General features: G+C 37.8%; 1 protein-coding gene and 1 non-coding gene across 2 annotated transcripts in view; one reads left to right on the top strand and one right to left on the bottom strand.

The window, feature by feature from the left end:
- DIAPH2 (diaphanous related formin 2) overlaps positions 1-19,668 on the bottom strand; it is a 980,877-nt gene that overhangs the window by 905,380 nt on the left and 55,829 nt on the right. Inside the window, exons 2-3 of the mRNA XM_068961943.1 lie at positions 16,425-16,457; positions 13,480-13,656 (exon numbers count right to left, since the gene is read on the bottom strand). Coding sequence (XP_068818044.1) covers positions 13,480-13,656; positions 16,425-16,457 — 210 coding nt within the window. The remainder of the gene's footprint in view (positions 1-13,479; positions 13,657-16,424; positions 16,458-19,668) is intronic.
- On the top strand, positions 19,521-19,653 carry LOC138072074 (small nucleolar RNA SNORA70). The gene has a single exon (XR_011144225.1). It is a non-coding gene; the product is annotated as a small nucleolar RNA SNORA70 (small nucleolar RNA).

Here is a 19,668-nt window from a genome sequence, read left to right as displayed (position 1 = left end):
ACTAGTACATACACGTGGGTATACATATTTTCTTTAAGTTAAAACATGTTCGGGTTACTTGCTCATATATATTTTTCTAACAGGCTAGGAAATCAGAAAGTTTAGAGACTACTACACTAGTCCAGACATTGACACTTTTTCTGTAAAGGGCCAGACAGTAAATGTTTTAGGCTTGGCAGGTCACATGGACTTTGTCACAACTATCCAATTCCACAGTGCAAAAGGAGCCACCAACAATATGTAAACAAATGGCTGTGGCTGCATTCAACAAAATCGTGTTTACGAACACTGAATTTCACAATTTTTCATGTGCCCTGAAACAGTCTTCTTTTGATTTTCTGCAACCATTTAAAAGTATAAAATCTATTTTAAAAATCTATATAAAAAGTGTAAAACTCATACAAACTAAAACCCCAGAAGCTGGGATAGTGTCTTTGTCATTTTTATGTTCCCCTGCATCTAACAAAGTAGCTGGCACTCAGTAGAGAGTTGTCAAATAAACCTCTCCATGACACAGAAATTTGTCTTTGCTTTTTCTCTTCTATTTTTCCCCACAATTGTGTGCTTAGTCACTCAGTCGTGTCCGACTCTTTGCAACCCCATGAACTGTAGCCCGCCGGGCTCCTTGGTCCATGGGGATTCTCCAGGCAAGAACACTGGAGTGGGTTGCTATACCCTCCTCCAGGGGATCTTCCCAACCCAGGTATTGAACCCAGGTCTCCCACATTGCAGGCGGATTCTTTACCATATGAGCCACCAGAGACAGTAGGGAGTTTCCTTAAGTTGTTCTCTGCTCTCTCTCCTCAGAGCTTAACAGCACCTGGCATATAGAAGGCATTGGACCTTGATGTATTAAGTCATTCAAATTCTGAGAACACTTTAATGTCAAAAAATTAAAACTGAAAACTCAGAAGTGACACTGGGTCTCACAGGATATTCAGATCTTCTGTTTCCTCCCTGAGCCCTCGTGCTGGGTTGCTGCTGCTGCTGCTGCTCCTAAGTCGCTTCAGTCGTGTCCGACTCTGTGCGACCCCATAGACGGCAGCCCACCAGGCTCCCCCGTCCCTGGGATTCTCCAGGCAAGAACACTGGAGTGGGTTGCCATTTCCTTCTCCAATGCATGAAAGTGAAAAGGGAAAGTGAAGTCGCTCAGTCGTGTCCGACTCGTAGCGACCTCATGGACTGCAGCCCACCAGGCTCCTCCGTCCATGGGATTTTCCAGGCAAGAGTACTGGAGTGGGGTGCCATTGCCTTCTCTTGGGTTAAGTACTCACAAAAGCTTATTCACAGCTGTCTTACTACCATGGAAACCCTATGTTTACTTACTTGTCTCCCTGACTAAATTCTGAGCTCTTTGGCGGCAAGAGAGGAATTGCATTAATCTGTGTGTACTTCCAGCAGGTAGCACATGACCTGGCACACTGTGCATATCAATACATGGTTGTGAAAATGCCTTCAAAGCAAAAAAAAAAAAACACTAATGGAACTTTTCAAACAGGAAAAAAAAAAACATCTTAAGGAACATTTCTATGTACAAATCAGAACAGACAGAGGCAGTGAATTGTGGAGTCTACTAGCTGCGGCTAGTGAGAATTTGCAAACCTAGTCCCTTTAGCTTCTCTTCCTGGACTTCTAGACTACTACTCCCTCAGCGTGAGCCTTTGCTGAGAACCGTGCTTGGGAAGAAGATTGAGAAGTGACCCAGATTTAGTTCCCTTTGAGATCTATTTACAGGGTGAGTTTTACTCCTCCTTTACATGCTTTACTTGGGAGTGTGTTTAGGAAAAGAAAACGACTAGATACGATGCTGCTGTTCTCTCAGTCCAATGACAAGGAGTAAAGATATTGGAAATATGATTATAAAAAATGGAAAGTAGGCTAAGAAAACAATTTCTAAGGATCGAGCCATTCCTGAAAACTGTTTCCATGCCCTATTATAGATTTTGAGACCTATGCTACCAATTAGTTTTACAGTAACTTGACCTTTAATTAAAATTATTTATGCTGAGAGCAAGCTTCCCTGGTGGCTCACCAGTAAAGAATCCACCTGCAATGCAGGAGATGCGGGTTAAATCCCTGGGTTGGGAAGATCGCCTGCTGGAGGAAATGACTCCAGTATTCTCGTCTGGAGAATTCCATGGACAGAAGAGCCTGGTGGGCCACAGTCCATAGGGTTGCAAATGGTCAGACACGATTAAGCATGCACACGCTTAGAACACCAAAAGGCTCTCATCCAGGCTAATCAACTCCTCAAAGACTGGTGTTGGCTGACAAAGAAAGCCATGACAGCAGTCACAGACAACACCTAGGGTCCAAAGTCAAACTGGCTCTCAAAACTGACAAAAAGCAAAAGTGAGAGAATAAGCTGAAAAGCTTTGGGATTCTTTTATAAGAGTCCTACCACATGGAATACAGGACAGACAATTTAGTATTTATTGCATATAACTATACTCTCATTAAATTATGCCAAAATGCAAAATACAGTAATGTAAATTGCTGAACAGAAACAAAGTATAAAACATCGCATTTGCATTGCCTCTAGTAACTGAAATTGAGAAGCTTCCCTGGTGGCTCAGTGGTAAAGAATTTGCTTGCCAATGCAGGAGACACGGGTTCAACCCCTCCATCCAGGAGGATCCCACATACCTTGGAGCAACTAAGCCCGTGCACAGTCTCTAAGCCTGTGCTCTGGAGCCCAGGAGCCATATCAAGAGAAGCCCGCACAGCACAACCAGAGAAAAACCTTGCAGTAATGAAGACCCAGCACAGCCAAAAACAATAAATGAAACGTATTTTTAAAAATGACTGAAATTGAAATGAAATGTGCCTAGAAATTAATCACAAATTATCACTAGCCAAATCTTTTGTACACAATTAAACTATTTATTTACCTATATAAGAACACAGTTCTTATAGACATATCTATAGGAATCTAATGTGACCAATGCAAGCTGGACATCCACTCAATAAATCATTGTGCTAGCTAAAACAAATTAAATTCCAACTTGAACTTCCAAGACATCTCTATATGTTTATTTTTTAAGCTTAAAATGGAAATCCCCTATCCCCCAAGCCAAAAAAAAAGAACAGTTGGATACAAAAGGGCAATAATATTCAAAAGGAAATGGACAGTGTCCAGACGCATTTCTCTCCTTGCTCTAATTAATTCAGTTTGGATAAAAACGAGCTGTCGCTATTAAACATTTAATAATCCTTAATTGGTATACTCAATGTACAAAGACCAGCTCAGTTATTCTCAGTAAGCTCAAAGGCTATGCTGTGATATCTTAACATGTTGAATGTTACTCAATTACAGCATGATAAATTTCCTTATATTTAAAATGGAAGGAAGGAGATATTTCACCAACCCTAATTACAGACAACACAAAATGTCTGATTAACCTGAGAAGCACGATGAATATGCTGCTGCTGCGGCTGCAGCTGCTGCTGCTGCTGCTAAGTCGCTGCAGTCGTGTCCAACTCTCCGTGACCCCATGGACTGCAGCCCACCAGGCTCCTCCATCCATGGGATTTTCCAGGCAAGAGTACTGGAGTGGGGTGCCATTGCCTTCTCTGTGATGAATATGAACCTCATTCAAGTTTGAATTTGGGGTTAAAGGTGATATATAATATTATGACAATTCAGTCATCTTTTAAAGTTACACTCAAAAAATTGTGGAAGAATTATTCTTGCTTTGATCTGACTACCTTTACCCACTGTGGAAGATTTGAAAACATGACTGGGCTGAAAAGGGGAACAAGAATCTTAAAGAGCAAGTATAATTTACCCCATGTGGGTAATAACAAAAATCAAATAAAAACAAGTGTGTTTTTTTTTCATTCTTGAAAGTTTTAATTAAAAAAAAAACACTTTCTAATTGTCAATTAATAGGCAAAGACTACACTTCAAGTGAAAAATCAACTTTTACAAACTATTGAAGACTGCTAATAAACAGTGTGTGCTCCATTAAATAAGCAATCATCTAAAAGTTTCCAATTTGGAGCTTTACATCTGTCAGCAATAGCCATTGGTACCATTACTCCGAAAATCTGCCTATTACTTATTTCCTTGAGCAGCCACAATACAGAACCTGGCATATCAACACATAACAGATGTCAGTGTCAATGGTACATGTGTGCGTGCATGCTAACTCACTTCAGTCTTGTCTGACTCTTTGCAACCCTATGGACTGTAGCCCATCAGGGTCCTCTGTCCATGGGATTTCCCAGGCAAGAATACTGGAGTGGGTTGCCATGCCCTTCTTCAGGACATCTTCCCAACCCAAGGACTGAAGCTATGTCTCTCTCATTTTTGTGTTCGCAGGCAGGTTCTTTATCACTAGTGCCACCTGGGAAGCCCCAATGGTACATTAGTAATCACCTTTGACTGTGTGGATCATAACAAACTGTGGGAAATTCTTAAAGAGATGGGAATACCAGACCACCTGAACTTCCTCCTGAGAAGTCTAAATGCAGGTCAAGAAGCAACAGTTAGAACTGGACATGGAACAACAGACGGGTTCCAAATTGGGAAACAAGTACGTGAAGGCTGTATATTGTCACCCTGCTTATTTAACTTAGATGCAGAGTACATCATGCAAAATGACAGGCTGGATAAAGCACAAGCTGGAATCAAGATTGCTGGGAGAAATATCGATAACCTCAGATGTGCAGACGACACCACCCTTATGGCAGAAAGCAAAAAAGAACTACTAAAGAGCCACTTGACAAAAATGAAAGAAGAGAGTGAAAAAGTTGGCTTAAAACTCAATATTCAGAAAACTAAGATCATGGCTTCTGGTCCTGTCAACTTCTTGGCAAATTAATGGGGAAACAATGGAAACAGTGACCGACTTTATTTTCTTGGGCTCCAAAATCATTGCACATGGTGACTGCAGCCATGAAATTAAAAGACTCTTGCTGCTTGGAAGAAAATCTATGACAAACCTAGACAGCATACTAAAAAGCAGATACATTACTTTGCTGAAAAAGGTTCATCTACTCAAAGCTATGGTTTTCCCAGTAGTCATATACGGATGTGAGAGTTGGACTATAAAGAGAGCTGAGTGCTGAAGAATTGATGCTTTCGCACTGTGGTGCTGGAGAAGACTCTTAAGAGTCCCTTGGACTGCAAGGAGATCCAACCAGTCCATCCTAAAGGATTTCAGTCCTGAATATTCATTGGAAGAACTGACGGTGAAGCTGAAACTCCAATACTTTGGTCACCTGATGCAAAGAACTGACTCATTAGAAAAGACCCTGATGCTGGGAAAGATTGAAAGCAGGAGGAGAAGTGGACGACAGAGGATGAAATGGTTGGATGGCATCACCGGCTCGATGGACATGAGTCTGAGTAAACTCTGGGAGCTGGTGATAGACAGGGAAGCCTGGCATGCTGCAGTCCATAGGGTCGCAAAGAGTCAGACAGGACTGAGCGACTGAACTGAACTGACCTCAGTAGTAAAGTCAAACCTAACTGTCCAGATCTTTCACTTAATTGGACTTGTTTCAGGATTTTATTTGGCTATAAAGTGTCGTTATTTTTGAAACGAGCTATTAGCAGTTAAATAAAAGTTTCAGTAATCAAAGAATTAATATTTTCTTTAAAAAAATCTATACTAATTTCAGATTGAGCCCAATATTTCCCTATTATCTACATCTACAAGGCTATATGGGGAGAACTGCTGCTGACAGATATGATCCTCATATAGAACAACAATTTCAATTATCAGAGTAATGAGGATTTACTTGAATGTTGCCTTTCATTATTTAAGCCTTTCACCAAAACTTTCACCAAACTATATCATCACCCAGAAATCCCAAATAATAAATTATAGTGCAATTTTTACATATTTCTTCTCAAGTATCTCATACTCTATTTCTGTGTATAATGTGCTACTTTATGCAATTATTTTAAATGCTTCATACCTCAAGGTATCTTATCCTAAAACACATGCAAGGTGTTTGGGCCCAATGGTCTAAACATCTATAGTTCTTTAAAGTCTAAAATACCTGGTAAGAGGAACAGCACAACGAAGGATGAGAATCAAGAGAGACAAGATGGTCATAATAGCCATCAATTACATTACTGTAAGCAAATCTATCACATTATTTGTTCACGGAAGGACACCCACAAAGAATTTTTAAAAAGGGAAATTTCATATCTAGAAATTGACTTCTAGGTTTTAGAAACAGAAAGACTTAAAAGAGTGTTAACTCAATCAACTTTGAAAACAGCATTTTACCAGTTTTCCATTACTAAATTGTGGGCCTCCTTCTTTACAAGTAATGCTTTATAAAAATCAATAATTTGTAAAAAGACAACTTTCCATCTCAAGTTGATTTTATCTGTGAGGCAATGTACCTCTGAGTTGCCTTCTACTTCCACTGAGTGGAAAGGAAAATGGACAAAATTTAACTTAAATGTAACATTATTAAAGATAAAGATTACCAAAATGCCAATGCTTTAGATTTTTGTGTACTTAAATTTAAGGTTCACTTCAATCCTTTATTAGCTTAGGCAAGTTACAGAACCAATTTATTTACCCTCTTCCTAAGCCTTAATATGCAAAGAAATAGAGGAAAACAATAGAATGGGAAAAATGCTGGGCTGGAGGAAGCACAAGCTGGAATCAAGATTGCCGGGAGAAATATCAATAACCTCAGATATGCAGATGACACCACCCTTATGGCAGAAAGTGAAGAGGAACTACTAAAGAACCTCTTGATGAAAGTGAAAGAGGAGAGTGAAAAAGTTGGCTTAAAGCTCAACATTCAGAAAACGAAGATCATAGCATCCGGTCCCATCACTTCATGGCAAATAGATGGGGAAACAGTGGCTGACTTTATTTCTGGGGGCTCCAAAATCACTGCAGATGGTGACTGCAGCCATGAAATTAAAAGACGCTTACTCCTTGGAAGAAAAGTTATGATCAACCTAGATAGTATATTCAAAAGCAGAGACATTACTTTGCCAACAAAGGTCCATCTAGTCAAGGCTATGGTTTTTCCTGTGGTCATGTATGGATGTGAGAGTTGGACTGTGAAGAAGGCTGAGTGCCGAAAAATTGATGCTTTTGAACTGTGGTGTTGGAGAAGACTCTTGAGAGTCCCTTGGATTGCAAAGAGATCCAACCAGTCCATCCTAAAGGAGATCAGTCCTGGGGGTTCACTGGAAGGAATGATGTAGAAGCTGAAACTCCAATACTTTGGCCACCTGATGCGAAGAGCTGACTCATTGGAAAAGACCTTGATGCTGGGAAAGATTGAGAGCAGGAGGAGAAGGGGACGACAGAGGATGAGATGGTTGGATGGCATCACTGACTCAGTGGACATGGGTTTGGGTGAACTCCCGGAGTTGGTGATGGACAGGGAGGCCTGGCGTGCTGCAGTTCATGGGGTCGCAAAGAGTCGGACATGACTGGGCAACTGAACTGAACTGAAGCCTTAATATCCTTATCTGAAAAATAGAGTATAACTATGTTGCCTACTTTGCAGCACTGTCACAAGGATCAGCTGAAATAATACAAATAAAGTATTCAATAACATGCTGGGCCCGTAAGTGCACAGTAAATGTGAGCTATGATAATTCATAAAATAACTTGTTCACTTAATCTGATTACAGTCAAACAAAAGAGAATAAAGAAAATATATAATGTTTAATATACAAGTAGACTTCTCTCAAAAAAGAGACACAAGCCTTCAAAAAATTTTTTTAATTGATCTTTTGTTTTTACTTTTAAGCAAACCACAATTCTCTGATTTCCTCTTACAACATTCCCATGGAAGGAAAAATTATCATTAGGACAATGTGGCACCAAGTTGTACCTTTCTTTAACATTTATGAATCCACAAGTAAATCTTTTCAAAAACATGTCACATTTAAAGAGGGATGTGGTAAACTTCTGATGAAATATTAGAATTAATATTCAAACCACAAAACAAAAATTCTATAAAAGGTTTGAAAACACTGTAAATGCTGTACACAAATTTAAAAATTTAAAACTGCCAGGAATCATTTTTTGTTTACGGCTATCATCACATAAAACGAATGCGTGTAACTGAAGCAAATGAGCAAATGAAAAGGGTAGTAGAGGAAGATATCAAAATGGTCAAATTGTGAAAATGTTAGTCACTCAGCCATGTCCGACTCTTTGCAACCCCTTGGACTGTAGCCCACCAGGCTCCTCTGTCCATGGAATTCTCCAGGCAAGAATATTGGAGTGGTTTGCCATTTCCTTCTCCAGGGGATCTTCTCAACCCGGGGATCGAACCCAGGTCTCCCACATTGTAGGCAGATTCTTTACCACCTGAGCCACCAGGAAAGCCCTTCAAAAAGGTAAATTGGGGATCAAATCATAGAGGGCCATCCTGAGGGAATTAGGAAGCCACAGGAGAGATCTGAGAAGCTATGGAGAGATTTGAGAACCCAAGTGACATGATGTTGTTCAGGTTTTAAATGGGTAATATTTGAGAATTCACTAGAGGGTCATGGTGGAAGCAGGGAGACAAGTGAGGAACTCTGTTCATCATAATAGCTCTGCCACTCTTGTAGCAGCCTAGGTGAGGCTTCAACTAGTGTGGGACCAGTGAAGGTGGTAAGAGATGGTCAGCTTTTACAAGTATCTTACTTTGAAGGGAGAGTTTATGGGTTTCCTAGAAAATTAAATGTGGAATATGACAGAGAGAGAGTAATCAAGGATAATCCTAAAGTGTTTGGCCCAAGTAACTGAAAAGATGGATATACCATCGACTGAGAAGGGGAAGACACCAGGAGGAGCAAGTCTGGAGGAGAACATTAACAGCTTAGTTTTTGGATATGTTACTTTGAGAAGTCTACTGACCATCCAGGGAGAGTTGCTGATTATGAAATACGATTATGAGAGTCTTGAGTTCAGACATGAGGACTAAGCTGGAGATAAATTTGAGAATTGTGAGCATACAAATGAAATGTAAAGCCATAGAACTGGTTGCAATAACAACAAAAAAAGATGATGTAGAGGAGAGAAGATTCCAAGGACTGATCTCTGGGCCTCTCCAACATTTAAAAGTTGAGGACACTAAAAGGAATCAGCAAAGAAAACTGAAAAGCAGCAGCCAAAGAGTTTGGAGAAAAACAAAATTAATGCCCCAGGGGGGTTAGGGGAGGGAGATGTATAAGCAACTGCATCAAACACTGCTGGTAGGTTGGTTAACATAAGAACCGAGAACTGAACATGGGGCTAGGCAGCACGAAGATTTTTGGCGACACGAATAAAGCCCATTTTGATAGAATGATGGAATAGAGGCTAGATAGAGTGAGTTTAGGAGAGAAGTAGGATGAGAGAAATCAGAAGCAGTGAATATAAACAAAATTATTAGGTGTTTTGCTTCAAAGGAGAGTAAAAAGTGAGCAGCAGTAGGCTAGGGGCACAAGATCATGAAAAAGCTGTAAAGTGAGATAGCATGTTTGTAAGGTGCTGGGAAGTGCAGAGGACAGAGGAGAAAATGATTGGAGTAGTGTCCTTGAGTAGGTCAAACGGAATGGAATCTTCTACATAAATGGGAGGATTGAAAGATGAAAACTTCATCTATGTTGACAGGGAGATGTGGTGGTGGGAGTCCATGGAAGTTCTCTTCTGATCAGTTTACTCAGGAAATTAAGAACCAAGATCACCAGCAGAGCATGAAGATGGGTAAGAGTTCTGAGGGTTGAGCAGCAAAGTAAAGGTGTGAAACTGTCATCAAGAAGCACGGTGGAGGGAATGGAGCAGGGACGTGTAAGATGACTGAAAACAGAAGGGCCTACTTGGAGCTTTGAGAAAAGAAGCCTGTTTCAGAATCATTAATAAAGCATCACTGGATCAGAACAGGACAAACCTGGAGGACAAGAGGAAGACCAGATAGGAGGCAATTTTCATAGTCTGTGAGAAAAAATCAGAGAGGGATATTGTCTAAAGTAGCGTAAGAGCAGCTGGAGGACAACTGTGGAAAAAGACGTCAAAGTCATTGCAAAAGCAGAACCAATGGCATTTGGAGAGCAATTAGGAATGACAGAGAAAACGAATGGCCTGGAAGATGGCCCAGTTGAGCTAAAGTAAACTAGAATATGGCAATGGCACTGATTAACTCAAATAGCTATTTTACTTCCATAAAAATTAGTAACCAATTTATCAGCAGATTAAAGGAGTATCATTTGAGTGAAATCTGAGTGAAAATAAGAGTTTTTAAAAAAAAGATTAAAAAAGTTTGATTAGTGTCAAAAAATGTTTGTTTCTATTTTTGTTGGTTGGGGTGATTAAAATAAGCCAATCCCATTGCAAACTGAAGGGCAGTCTAGGTGATCAGGAAATATTGGAAACTGAAGAACAGGGCTTTATTTGATAAAGGAATGAAATGCAATAAATATTTATAAAATTATTTTTACAGAAAACTTTATGCCAGGCATTATTCCAGGAATATCATCTCCTTTAATCCTTAAATAAACCATATAAGGTAGACCCTATTATAGTTTTGTTAAGAGTTATGGAAAATAAAGTGCTGAGAGGATGTATCATGACTTCACAGGGTAATGTGATTAACGGCACAGCCAGAACTCAAACTCAAGTATGAATGACTCCAGAGTTCAGCTCTTAACCACTACACAAACATGCCCTGTAAAATTAAGGGCCTGGAAAAGGCAGTATAGGTTGTTTACCTTTTGAGAAGAATTTTGGGTTAAAGGTCTCAGAGGTGGAATCATTCCAAAGAATGACACAATCCAAAGCGCTGTCATGCCTAAAATTGGCTAAATACATACATGCAGAGGTCAGAGTTCAGAGTTCAGAAGACTAAGGAACTAAGGGCAAAAAAGCAATGGCAAGATTATCAATGTAATAGTAGAAATCACCAAAATGAGTAACTAGGGAAAGGTCAAAAGGCTAACCAGGTGCTATTATCATCAAGGTCAGTCAGCAGATAAATAGACCTTAAAAGAGAAAGGGTTATTAAAAGACCGTTCAAGGAACATGGCAGGAGGGTCTGAAGAGAGTGGATATGTCAGGACTTGTGTCATGGGAAAAGTTGGATGTCAACTTTGGCTAGACAGAAAGGGCATTAAAGGAAAAGTATAAAGATAAAGGGAATTTGTATTTACTCAACAACTTTCAATGAATAGTGGGATTGGGGGTGAGATAGGAACAAGATACTCCATAATGGGCAGAGTAGAAGGGTCTAGATTTTCAGTATTCTTTTTTTTTTAATTAATTTATTTAATTAAAGGCTAATTACTTTAAAATATTGCAGTGGGTTTTGCCATACATTGACATGAATCAGCCATGGGTGTATATGTGTTCCCCAACCTGAGTCCCCGTCCCACTTCCCTCCCTATCCCATCCCTCAGGGTAATCCCAGTACACCATCCCTGAGAACCTGTCTCATGCATCGAAGTTGGGCTGGTGATCTATTTCACATATGATAACATACAGATTTCAATGCTATTCTATTAAATCATCCCACCCTCACCTTCTCTCACAGAGTCCAAGAAAGTTCTATACATCTGTGTCTCTTTTGCTGATATAGGGTCATCGTTACCATCTTTCCAAATTCCATATATATGCATTAGTATACTGTATTGGTGTTTTTGTTTCTGGCTTACTTCACTCTGTATAATCAGCTCCAGTTTCATCCACCTCATTAGAACTGACTCAAATGCATTCTTTTTAATGGCTGAGTAATATTCCACTGTGTACATGTACCACCTCTTTCTTATCCATTCGTCTGCTGATGGGCATCTAGGTTGCTTCCATGTCCTGGCTATTATAAACAGTGCTTCATGAACATTGGGGTACACGTGTCTCTTTCAATTCTGGTTTCCTCAGTGTGTATGCCCAGCAGTGGAATTGCTGGGTCATAAGGCAGTTCTATTTCCAGTTTTTTAAGGAATCTCCACACTGTTCTCCATAGTGGCTGTACTAGTTTGCATTCCCACCCACAGTGTAAGAGGGTTCCCTTTACTCTGCACCCTCTCCAGCATTTATTGTTTGTAGGCTTTTTGATAGCAGCCATTCTGACCAGCCTGAGATGGTACCTCATTGTGGTTTTGGTTTGCATTTCTCTGATAATGAGTGATGTTGAACTTCTTTTCATGTGTTTGTTAGCCATCTGCATGTCTTCTTTGGAGAAATGTCTGTTTAGTTCTTTGGCCCATTTTTTGATTGGGTTGTTTATTTTTCTGGAATTGAACTGCAGGAGTTGCCTGTATATTTTTGAGATTAATTCCTTGTCAGTTGCTTCGTTTGCTATTATTTTCTCCCATTCTGAAGGCTGTCTTTTCACCTTGCTTATAGTTTTCTTCGTTGTGCAAAAGCTTTTAAGTTTAATTAGGTTCCATCTGTTTATTTTTGCTTTTATTCCCATTACTCTGGGAGGTGGGTCATAGAGGATCCTTCTGTGATTTATGTCAGAGAGTGTTTTGCCTATGTTTTTCTCTAGGAGTTTTATAGTTTCTGGTCTTATGTTTAGATCTTTAATCCCTTTTGAGTTTATTTTTGTGCATGGTGTTAGAAAGTGTTCTAGTTTCAATCTCTTACAAGTTGTTGACTAGTTTTCCCAGCACCACTTGTTAAAGAGACTGTGTTCTCCGTTGTATATTCTTGCCTCCTTTGTCAAAGATAAGGTGTCCATAGGTGCGTGGATTTATCTCTAGGTTTTCTATTTTGTTCCATTGATAGATTTCCAGTATTCTTAACCTCTTATTTGGAGATCTTTGAAACTCTTTTAGTCCTTAACTCAAAATGAATAGATATCCACACACACACACACACACACACAAAAATTACCATGATAAGTGGAATAGAACTAGAAATGAATAAAGCTTGAATCAGGATCTCCACTTCTTTGATCAAGCAAATCAATCCAATATGGCCTGAAACCTCATCTCTCCTCTTACTATAAACTGCTGAAAAATCAAAATATTATATTTATTATCTAATAAATAATCTAGACCACAAACTAGAAAATATTTAATATAAGAAGCATGCTACAAAATATAGATGGAATGACTATTAATAATAAAACAAACTTGGAGGAATTAATTTTTCTGTCTCCTCTATTTTTTTTTTTTTACAACACTGTGTCCTCTAAACTCTACTTCATATACCTAACAAGATACCTTATATTGTTTTCAGAGAAGTGGACTTAGGCCTGTTTAGCTTAATAGAAGAGAAACACAAATTAGGTACACAAATTAGGTAGTTAAAAAACTAATCCAATGTGCCACAGACTACTGAATAACAGAGAATGAAAATAAATAAGACAGCCTCTGCTTTTAGGAGCTCATAGTGGAAGAGACAAACGTGTTATGGCTCAAAAAACCAGATACTCTCAAAAACAGTTTTGTTATATCAACAAGTTTCTGGCCTCTCTTTTATGTGATATAAACACAGTCCATACAAACAGCCCTACTTCCAACCCAGTGCTATGCACTTGAAAATTATAACAAAATTAGGGGGTCTAACTTACCATCATTTTTTCAAATAAATCCAGTACTTCCTTTTCGGACAAATTCAAAGATCGTTCATCATATAATGGCTGAGCAGCTGGAAACTCATTCATCACAACTTGAGAATCAAGAGGATGTTGGATAAGAAGCTTTTCCTTTTTTACAGTAGATTTTCTGAAACTTGTAATTCGGTCACGCTGCAAACAGAAAGAAAAAAAAAGAAGCCCTAAGGAAGAGATCAAGAATCACCAACGTGAAGAACCAAAACATCAAAATGGCAGTTAGGATAATATATATTATTGTCTTTTTGACAAAATGTTATTTTAAGCAGCAAGCTCCACTTAGAGACTGTACTACTGTGAAACCTTGAAGTAGCTCGATAGGCTCAGAAATCTAGGGGGTGAAAAGTATTCCTCAAAAGTGAAACTTAGGTCCTTGTCATTGCTGTTTTGCACAGTAAATAGGTGAGAAAAGTCTGATCTCAAAGTCATGTGGTGGTTTGAGGAACAATGTGTCTTTGGCACCAACTTTGAAACTATGAGGTAAGAAAAAGAAAAGGATATTCAATTCCAAGGGGGAAATTATACTAACATTTCTCTTCTTCAAAGTGCCAAAATAATTGTGACAACTATCTATGAGCACTTTGGCAATGTAGTGGTAGAATATAATGGTTAAGAGCATGGACTATGGAGCCAGACTGCCTGGGTTTGAATCTGCAATTCACTAGGTCGGCTACCCTGTGCAAACTCCTTGGTCTCCAACTCTCTCCTCATCTCTAAAATAGGGTAACAAGTTAATACATATAGAAGGAAGGAAGGAAGGGAAGGGAAGAAGGGAGAGGAGAGACAGAAAGCAAGAAAAGAGTGATTGTGAGATCTAAAGATACATGCGCAGTGTACTTAGCTGCTATTTATTACTATTGCTGTTTTTACTATTTATTATTACCCTCACCTTTTCTTCCCTAAAAGGACCAACAAGGAAGCAGAACAAAATTTAAAAGATTATCTATTCCATTTTCTGGAAACATAACACAAACAGAAATATCTTATTCCTAAAAACACTACTATGAAGAACTTGCCACTTTATGGATATTGACTCAGAACCATTGATTCCATGCACAATCTTATAATTAGCTTGCAATTTCACATAAAGTGAGTTAACAACTCCAGTTGCCTGTAAACAGGCCATTCTGGTTTGAACCACAGCACATTAAACATCAAAAATTAGTAATGACCAGAAAACTGAATGCAACTCAGTTTTCTTCTGGTTTCTGTTAAGAAGCACATGCATACTGTCAGCTCATGTCAAACAAGCAGATATGTTAGATAGGACGTCAGTGCCTGCCACTGCCATGTTACCAAGTGCTTATAAATCACTTCAACAAGACAAAAAGCATCGCAGACGTTCTTACCACAATTTTATCAACTACTGTTGACCCATATTTAAATATATATATGTATCTTTTATTTTCATTCAAAGAACACTTTTTTTTTTAAATAAAAGGTGTACTTTGAAAGAAATATGAGCAGTTTTAAGCAGCTTATTTAGGATTCCAAAAATGATCTTAGTACATGGTTGCTTACAAAGAGATTATGTAAATCATAATATTTTAGAGCTGGGAAGAAACTTGAAAAACCATCTAGGTTGACTCTCATTTCACATAAAAAGTAACTTGCCAAATTGACAAGTCCCTGGTTCCTAGCCCAGTGGTCACTAAAGATTCACATCTTCAAATCATCTTCTATATTTTCCAATTTTCTTTTAAATTTGAAAGTCTTTCAGGAAAATTAAGTTGGATTAGATATGTAGTGTATCTTCAAACAACTCAAGAAAAAATATTAAGCAATCCCAAATAAGCTGAGTACATAACCAAGAATCAAATGTTACTAAAAGTTATGGTGGACATAAAAGCATTTAAATATGCAATCGACCATTAAATCAACATATTTCTATTCCTTTCCCTTCATATCACTTAATATTTACTTTTGCAGTGCTGGCTTATTTTTACTGAATAGCATTATTTACATATATATTTGATCTTCCACTATGCTATTCACTTCGATCTAGAAAATTGGCTTTTGCTTTCAGCTATATCTTGATAAGAAAATAAAATTAAGCCATATACTTTCACTTCCTTAAATCATGAATAATATTCTACATTATTTGTAGATGGGTGATTTCACAGAGAAAAAAATTGACACTGCTTAAAATACCTTTTTTTAAAAGTTTAGCTATTAAGTGAAGTCGCTCAGTCGTGTCTGATTCCTTGCAACCCCATGGACTGTAACCTACCAGGATCCTCCATCCATGGTATTTTCCAGGCAAGAGTACTGGAGTGGGTTGACATTTCCTTTTTCAGGGGATCTTCCTGACCCAGGCATTGAACCCAGGTCTCCTGGATTGTAGGCAGATGCTTTACAATCTGAGCCACCAGGGTATTAGCTATTAAAGGGCACATTTAAATTTTAAGCCCATAATTTTTATTAAGTTTTACTACAATAGACTTAGCTCAAAAATACTTGAGGATTTAAAATTTAACAGCACATTTCTGACTAACACAATGAACTTAACTTCCTTTCTATTTTAAATTAATTTCCTTTACTGTTAATATTAATACTTAACATATTCAGGGTCGATTTACATGGCTATTGAGGAAGGAAACATTTGTGCTTTCCAGAGTTAGATTTATATAGGTTTTTTAATTGCTTAAGGTATGTACCAGGATGGCAATATCAAAATTATTTTAAGATCTCATACAGTTGTTTCTGTTTACATTCAAAAAAAGAAAAGTCTGATTTTTTTGCAGATATCTGCTTTTTTATTGAAAATTCTTCCAACTACTGTACTTTATAAACATCTAGACTTTTTACATTGTTACATATATCAATGCTTTAATGTCCACCCACTTTAATAAAAAAGGAACATGCATAAGTAATATAATAACATGCTACTAAGTCCACCTTACCACATCATCTGCCAAAGTTTTTATTTGAATGTTCTATTAAAACCAAAAAAAAAAAAAAACCTGTCAGATAAGAGAAATTCACAGATCAAACAAGAAAACATCTGAATGATTCTCATTTTTTTATTTTATCAACTAAAACTCTTCCAAAAGAATTAGAAAATTTAAATATATCACATAAACACAAAAATTCTTTACAAGAGAAAAAAACTTTTTAAGGATTAAAAACGACAATTTGGTGGAGGAGGTGTCTCTTTGTTTTTCAAGATGACTCCCAAATTCCCAAAGTCAGATTTGGATCACATATCACTATCACAGTGTTCAAATGTGACATAAGATATAACAAAGTCATAAGCCCTGTCAAGATTTTTCAAAGTTTTAGCATGAATAATCATATTTTTAAGAGGCATAAAATTTTTAAAACCATGAACAATAGGAAAACTGTCACATTTAATTGTAGTGAAATACAATGAAACAGCTGTCTAGAACTCAGTTATGGATAGATATTTATAGAACACTTTATAAATATTCTAGATAACGTTGAACTACCGATTCTGTTAATATATGCCCATTTCTCAAAACCTCCAACACTTTTTTTTGCATGTGGTTTTCTACTTCTAACATTGAGAATCACTGGAAATGGTACATTCCAGTTAAGAAGATACAGTGACTAAGATTACCATACAGCATATATAGGCACAACTACTTGAAGATTTAGAGTACAGCAATACTACAGTAATAAAGCAATACTAAAATAAGCAAGGCAACAGCTAACAACTTAGTCATCTTCCAAGATTCAGAAGATACTTCAAGACCTTAGAATAACCAAAGACGAGCATGAAAGCCATTATATTATATAAATATGTTGAAGTGCTAGTTAAGAAATGTGATTAGGAAAGAATCAGATTTTTTAAAATCCTGTTAGGAACAGAAATCAACCCTTCTACAACACCCTATACATTTATTTTCTACAATAGAAGCTGAATGATGTACATCATGCATGCTCACATCCCTTTTAACTAAGAAAAATATGTGGCACGCTGGTGGGAAGAATTCTAGTAGGAGTTTTAAGTGAGAAGTATTTGGTCACAAGGTCTCATAAAATCATCTTCAAATACCACCAACTAAATGATATTAAAGATCATCCTCCCCTCCATCAGTTGGGACAAAGATGCTACTACATATGTAGTTCTTTTTCTACTTTTAATCTGTTGATTCCCTCAAGGATTTACATTACTACATCTTTGTACTATGTCTTTATCACATCCTGCTGATACAAACCCCGATCAATCTTTACTGCCTATAAAAAAGAAAGTAAGGGGGAATATTTATATCACAACTGAAGCCTTTTTAAGAGAGATCAATTCACCCTAAGACTATCTCTACCTGGTAATTTCTCCTTAATTTTCCCAGTGGGGTACAGAAAACTGTTCTATGCACAATGATTTTCTGTAATGCAAAGTCAGAGTGAGAAATGCCAAAGTCTCAAAAGTGCCGCACTTAGCCTGCTACCATTCAAATTAGGTACCTGTCCCCCTGTGTTATTTATTAGTTATACAGTTCTTCAAGCAACCACTGCTTTTCTCTTTTTTTCTATCCCTTGGGATTATAAACTCAAGATTGGAAGCATTTATGTATCTTCAAAGTAAGAATGTAAATCCAGGGGAAATAAGATTTAATTTAATCAGTTCTCTAAGTTAAGGTATACACATGCCTTGAATACTTTAAATCTGTATCTCAATTGAATTTATGTTGACAGTTTAATTGTGGGGGACAGAAACAAACAAAAAACACTGCTAGCAGTACTTCCACTTTGTCTTAGGGGAAGAAACTTTAGTTCTCTTCTCCCACCCCCCTCTCCATTTTGAAATTAACATTTTTTATCCATATTAAATTCCATTTTATGGAGTTAGACACTATTAAATTGGATGAAATTTGAGATAATATGATCAAAATCTCTCAATTTACAAATGATGGAACTGAACCTTGTGGAGGCTAAATGACTCAACCATAGACCACAGATATGATTGTTACTAGATACTAACTCTTAGTCAACGGTCAATGGCCTCTTCAGTTGGTATAATTAAGCTGTAGGATATTAGGGTTGAACTACTGAATTGAAACAGTTCATGGTAATCTAAAATTTACAGATATGCCCCAAGCCCCATTAGTTTAATTTTCCTTTGGGTAACTTCCTTTTGTCACCATTAAAAGAAGGTCAAGCATCATCTCAAAGAGCATTCCCCTGCCAACCGAAGTCTTTGCCTAACACGTCTTACGTATCATCTACTGAATTCACTTTAACCAATATATACTAATGTTCTTCAATCAGCTATTCTTCATATATAAACTGAATATAAATTTAGATTCTTTGGTCTTTCATTATTCTTAATTGCTAATTATACCTTAATACTGCCGCAATTGTAAGAATCAGAGCTCTTCTCTCAGCTCTGGAAGGTGGGTAATAGGAGGGCAAATATAGTAGCAAAAAGTGAGCAGACAATTAATAACCTAGCGGAAACACTACATAAGCCCAAAGGATGATCACAAAGGGTCAGGACAGACTTTCAAAAAGAAGGGTCGCATTTATGGTAAGGGCACCATCTGGATCCCACTCCTCGAGTTTTAAGTCATCCATATCACCTCGGTTTCCTCCCTCTCCTTAATTCCCTATAGCCAAACAGTTGTCAAGTTCCATGGTGATCTTTCTGCAGTTGCTTCTTCATTCTCACACAAACCATCCATTTAGAGTCTAGTCATGGCGGTGGCCTCATAATAATTATCTTAACCACAATTCTCTCCTCATTGCCAAAGTAATATTATTTTTTTTCAGGTGATGAGTTGCCTTTTATCTATTTTTATTTCTTTAGTATAAATTTATTTGTTTTAACTGGAGGCTAATTATTTTACAATATTGTATTGGTTTTGTCATACATCAGCACGAATCTGCCATGGGGGTATGCTTCAAGTTGCCACTGCATCACCTCATTCCTAGGTTTCTGTAAGAGCCCCCTAGCCTATGTCCCTATTTCCAGGTTACCCTGCTACAGTTACTTCTGAACACACTGACGAAGTGACACTGTTTAAACCCAGGTCAGTTTGCAGCCAGTTAAACCAACTGTGCTCTTTCCCCACTGGGGCCCAGTGTGCAATGGCTATGAACAGCAGCCTCCTCAGTAGTGTATGCAGCCACTGCCTGTACAAGTTTCCCTACGGGACCTTGGAGACAACCCTTGCCACTGAACCT

This window comes from Capricornis sumatraensis, chromosome X, assembly GCF_032405125.1.
Source record: "Capricornis sumatraensis isolate serow.1 chromosome X, serow.2, whole genome shotgun sequence".
NCBI classification, from domain to species: domain Eukaryota; kingdom Metazoa; phylum Chordata; class Mammalia; order Artiodactyla; family Bovidae; genus Capricornis; species Capricornis sumatraensis.
Note: the sequence above shows the minus strand (reverse complement) of the source record. Positions and strands in the feature narration are given on the sequence as shown.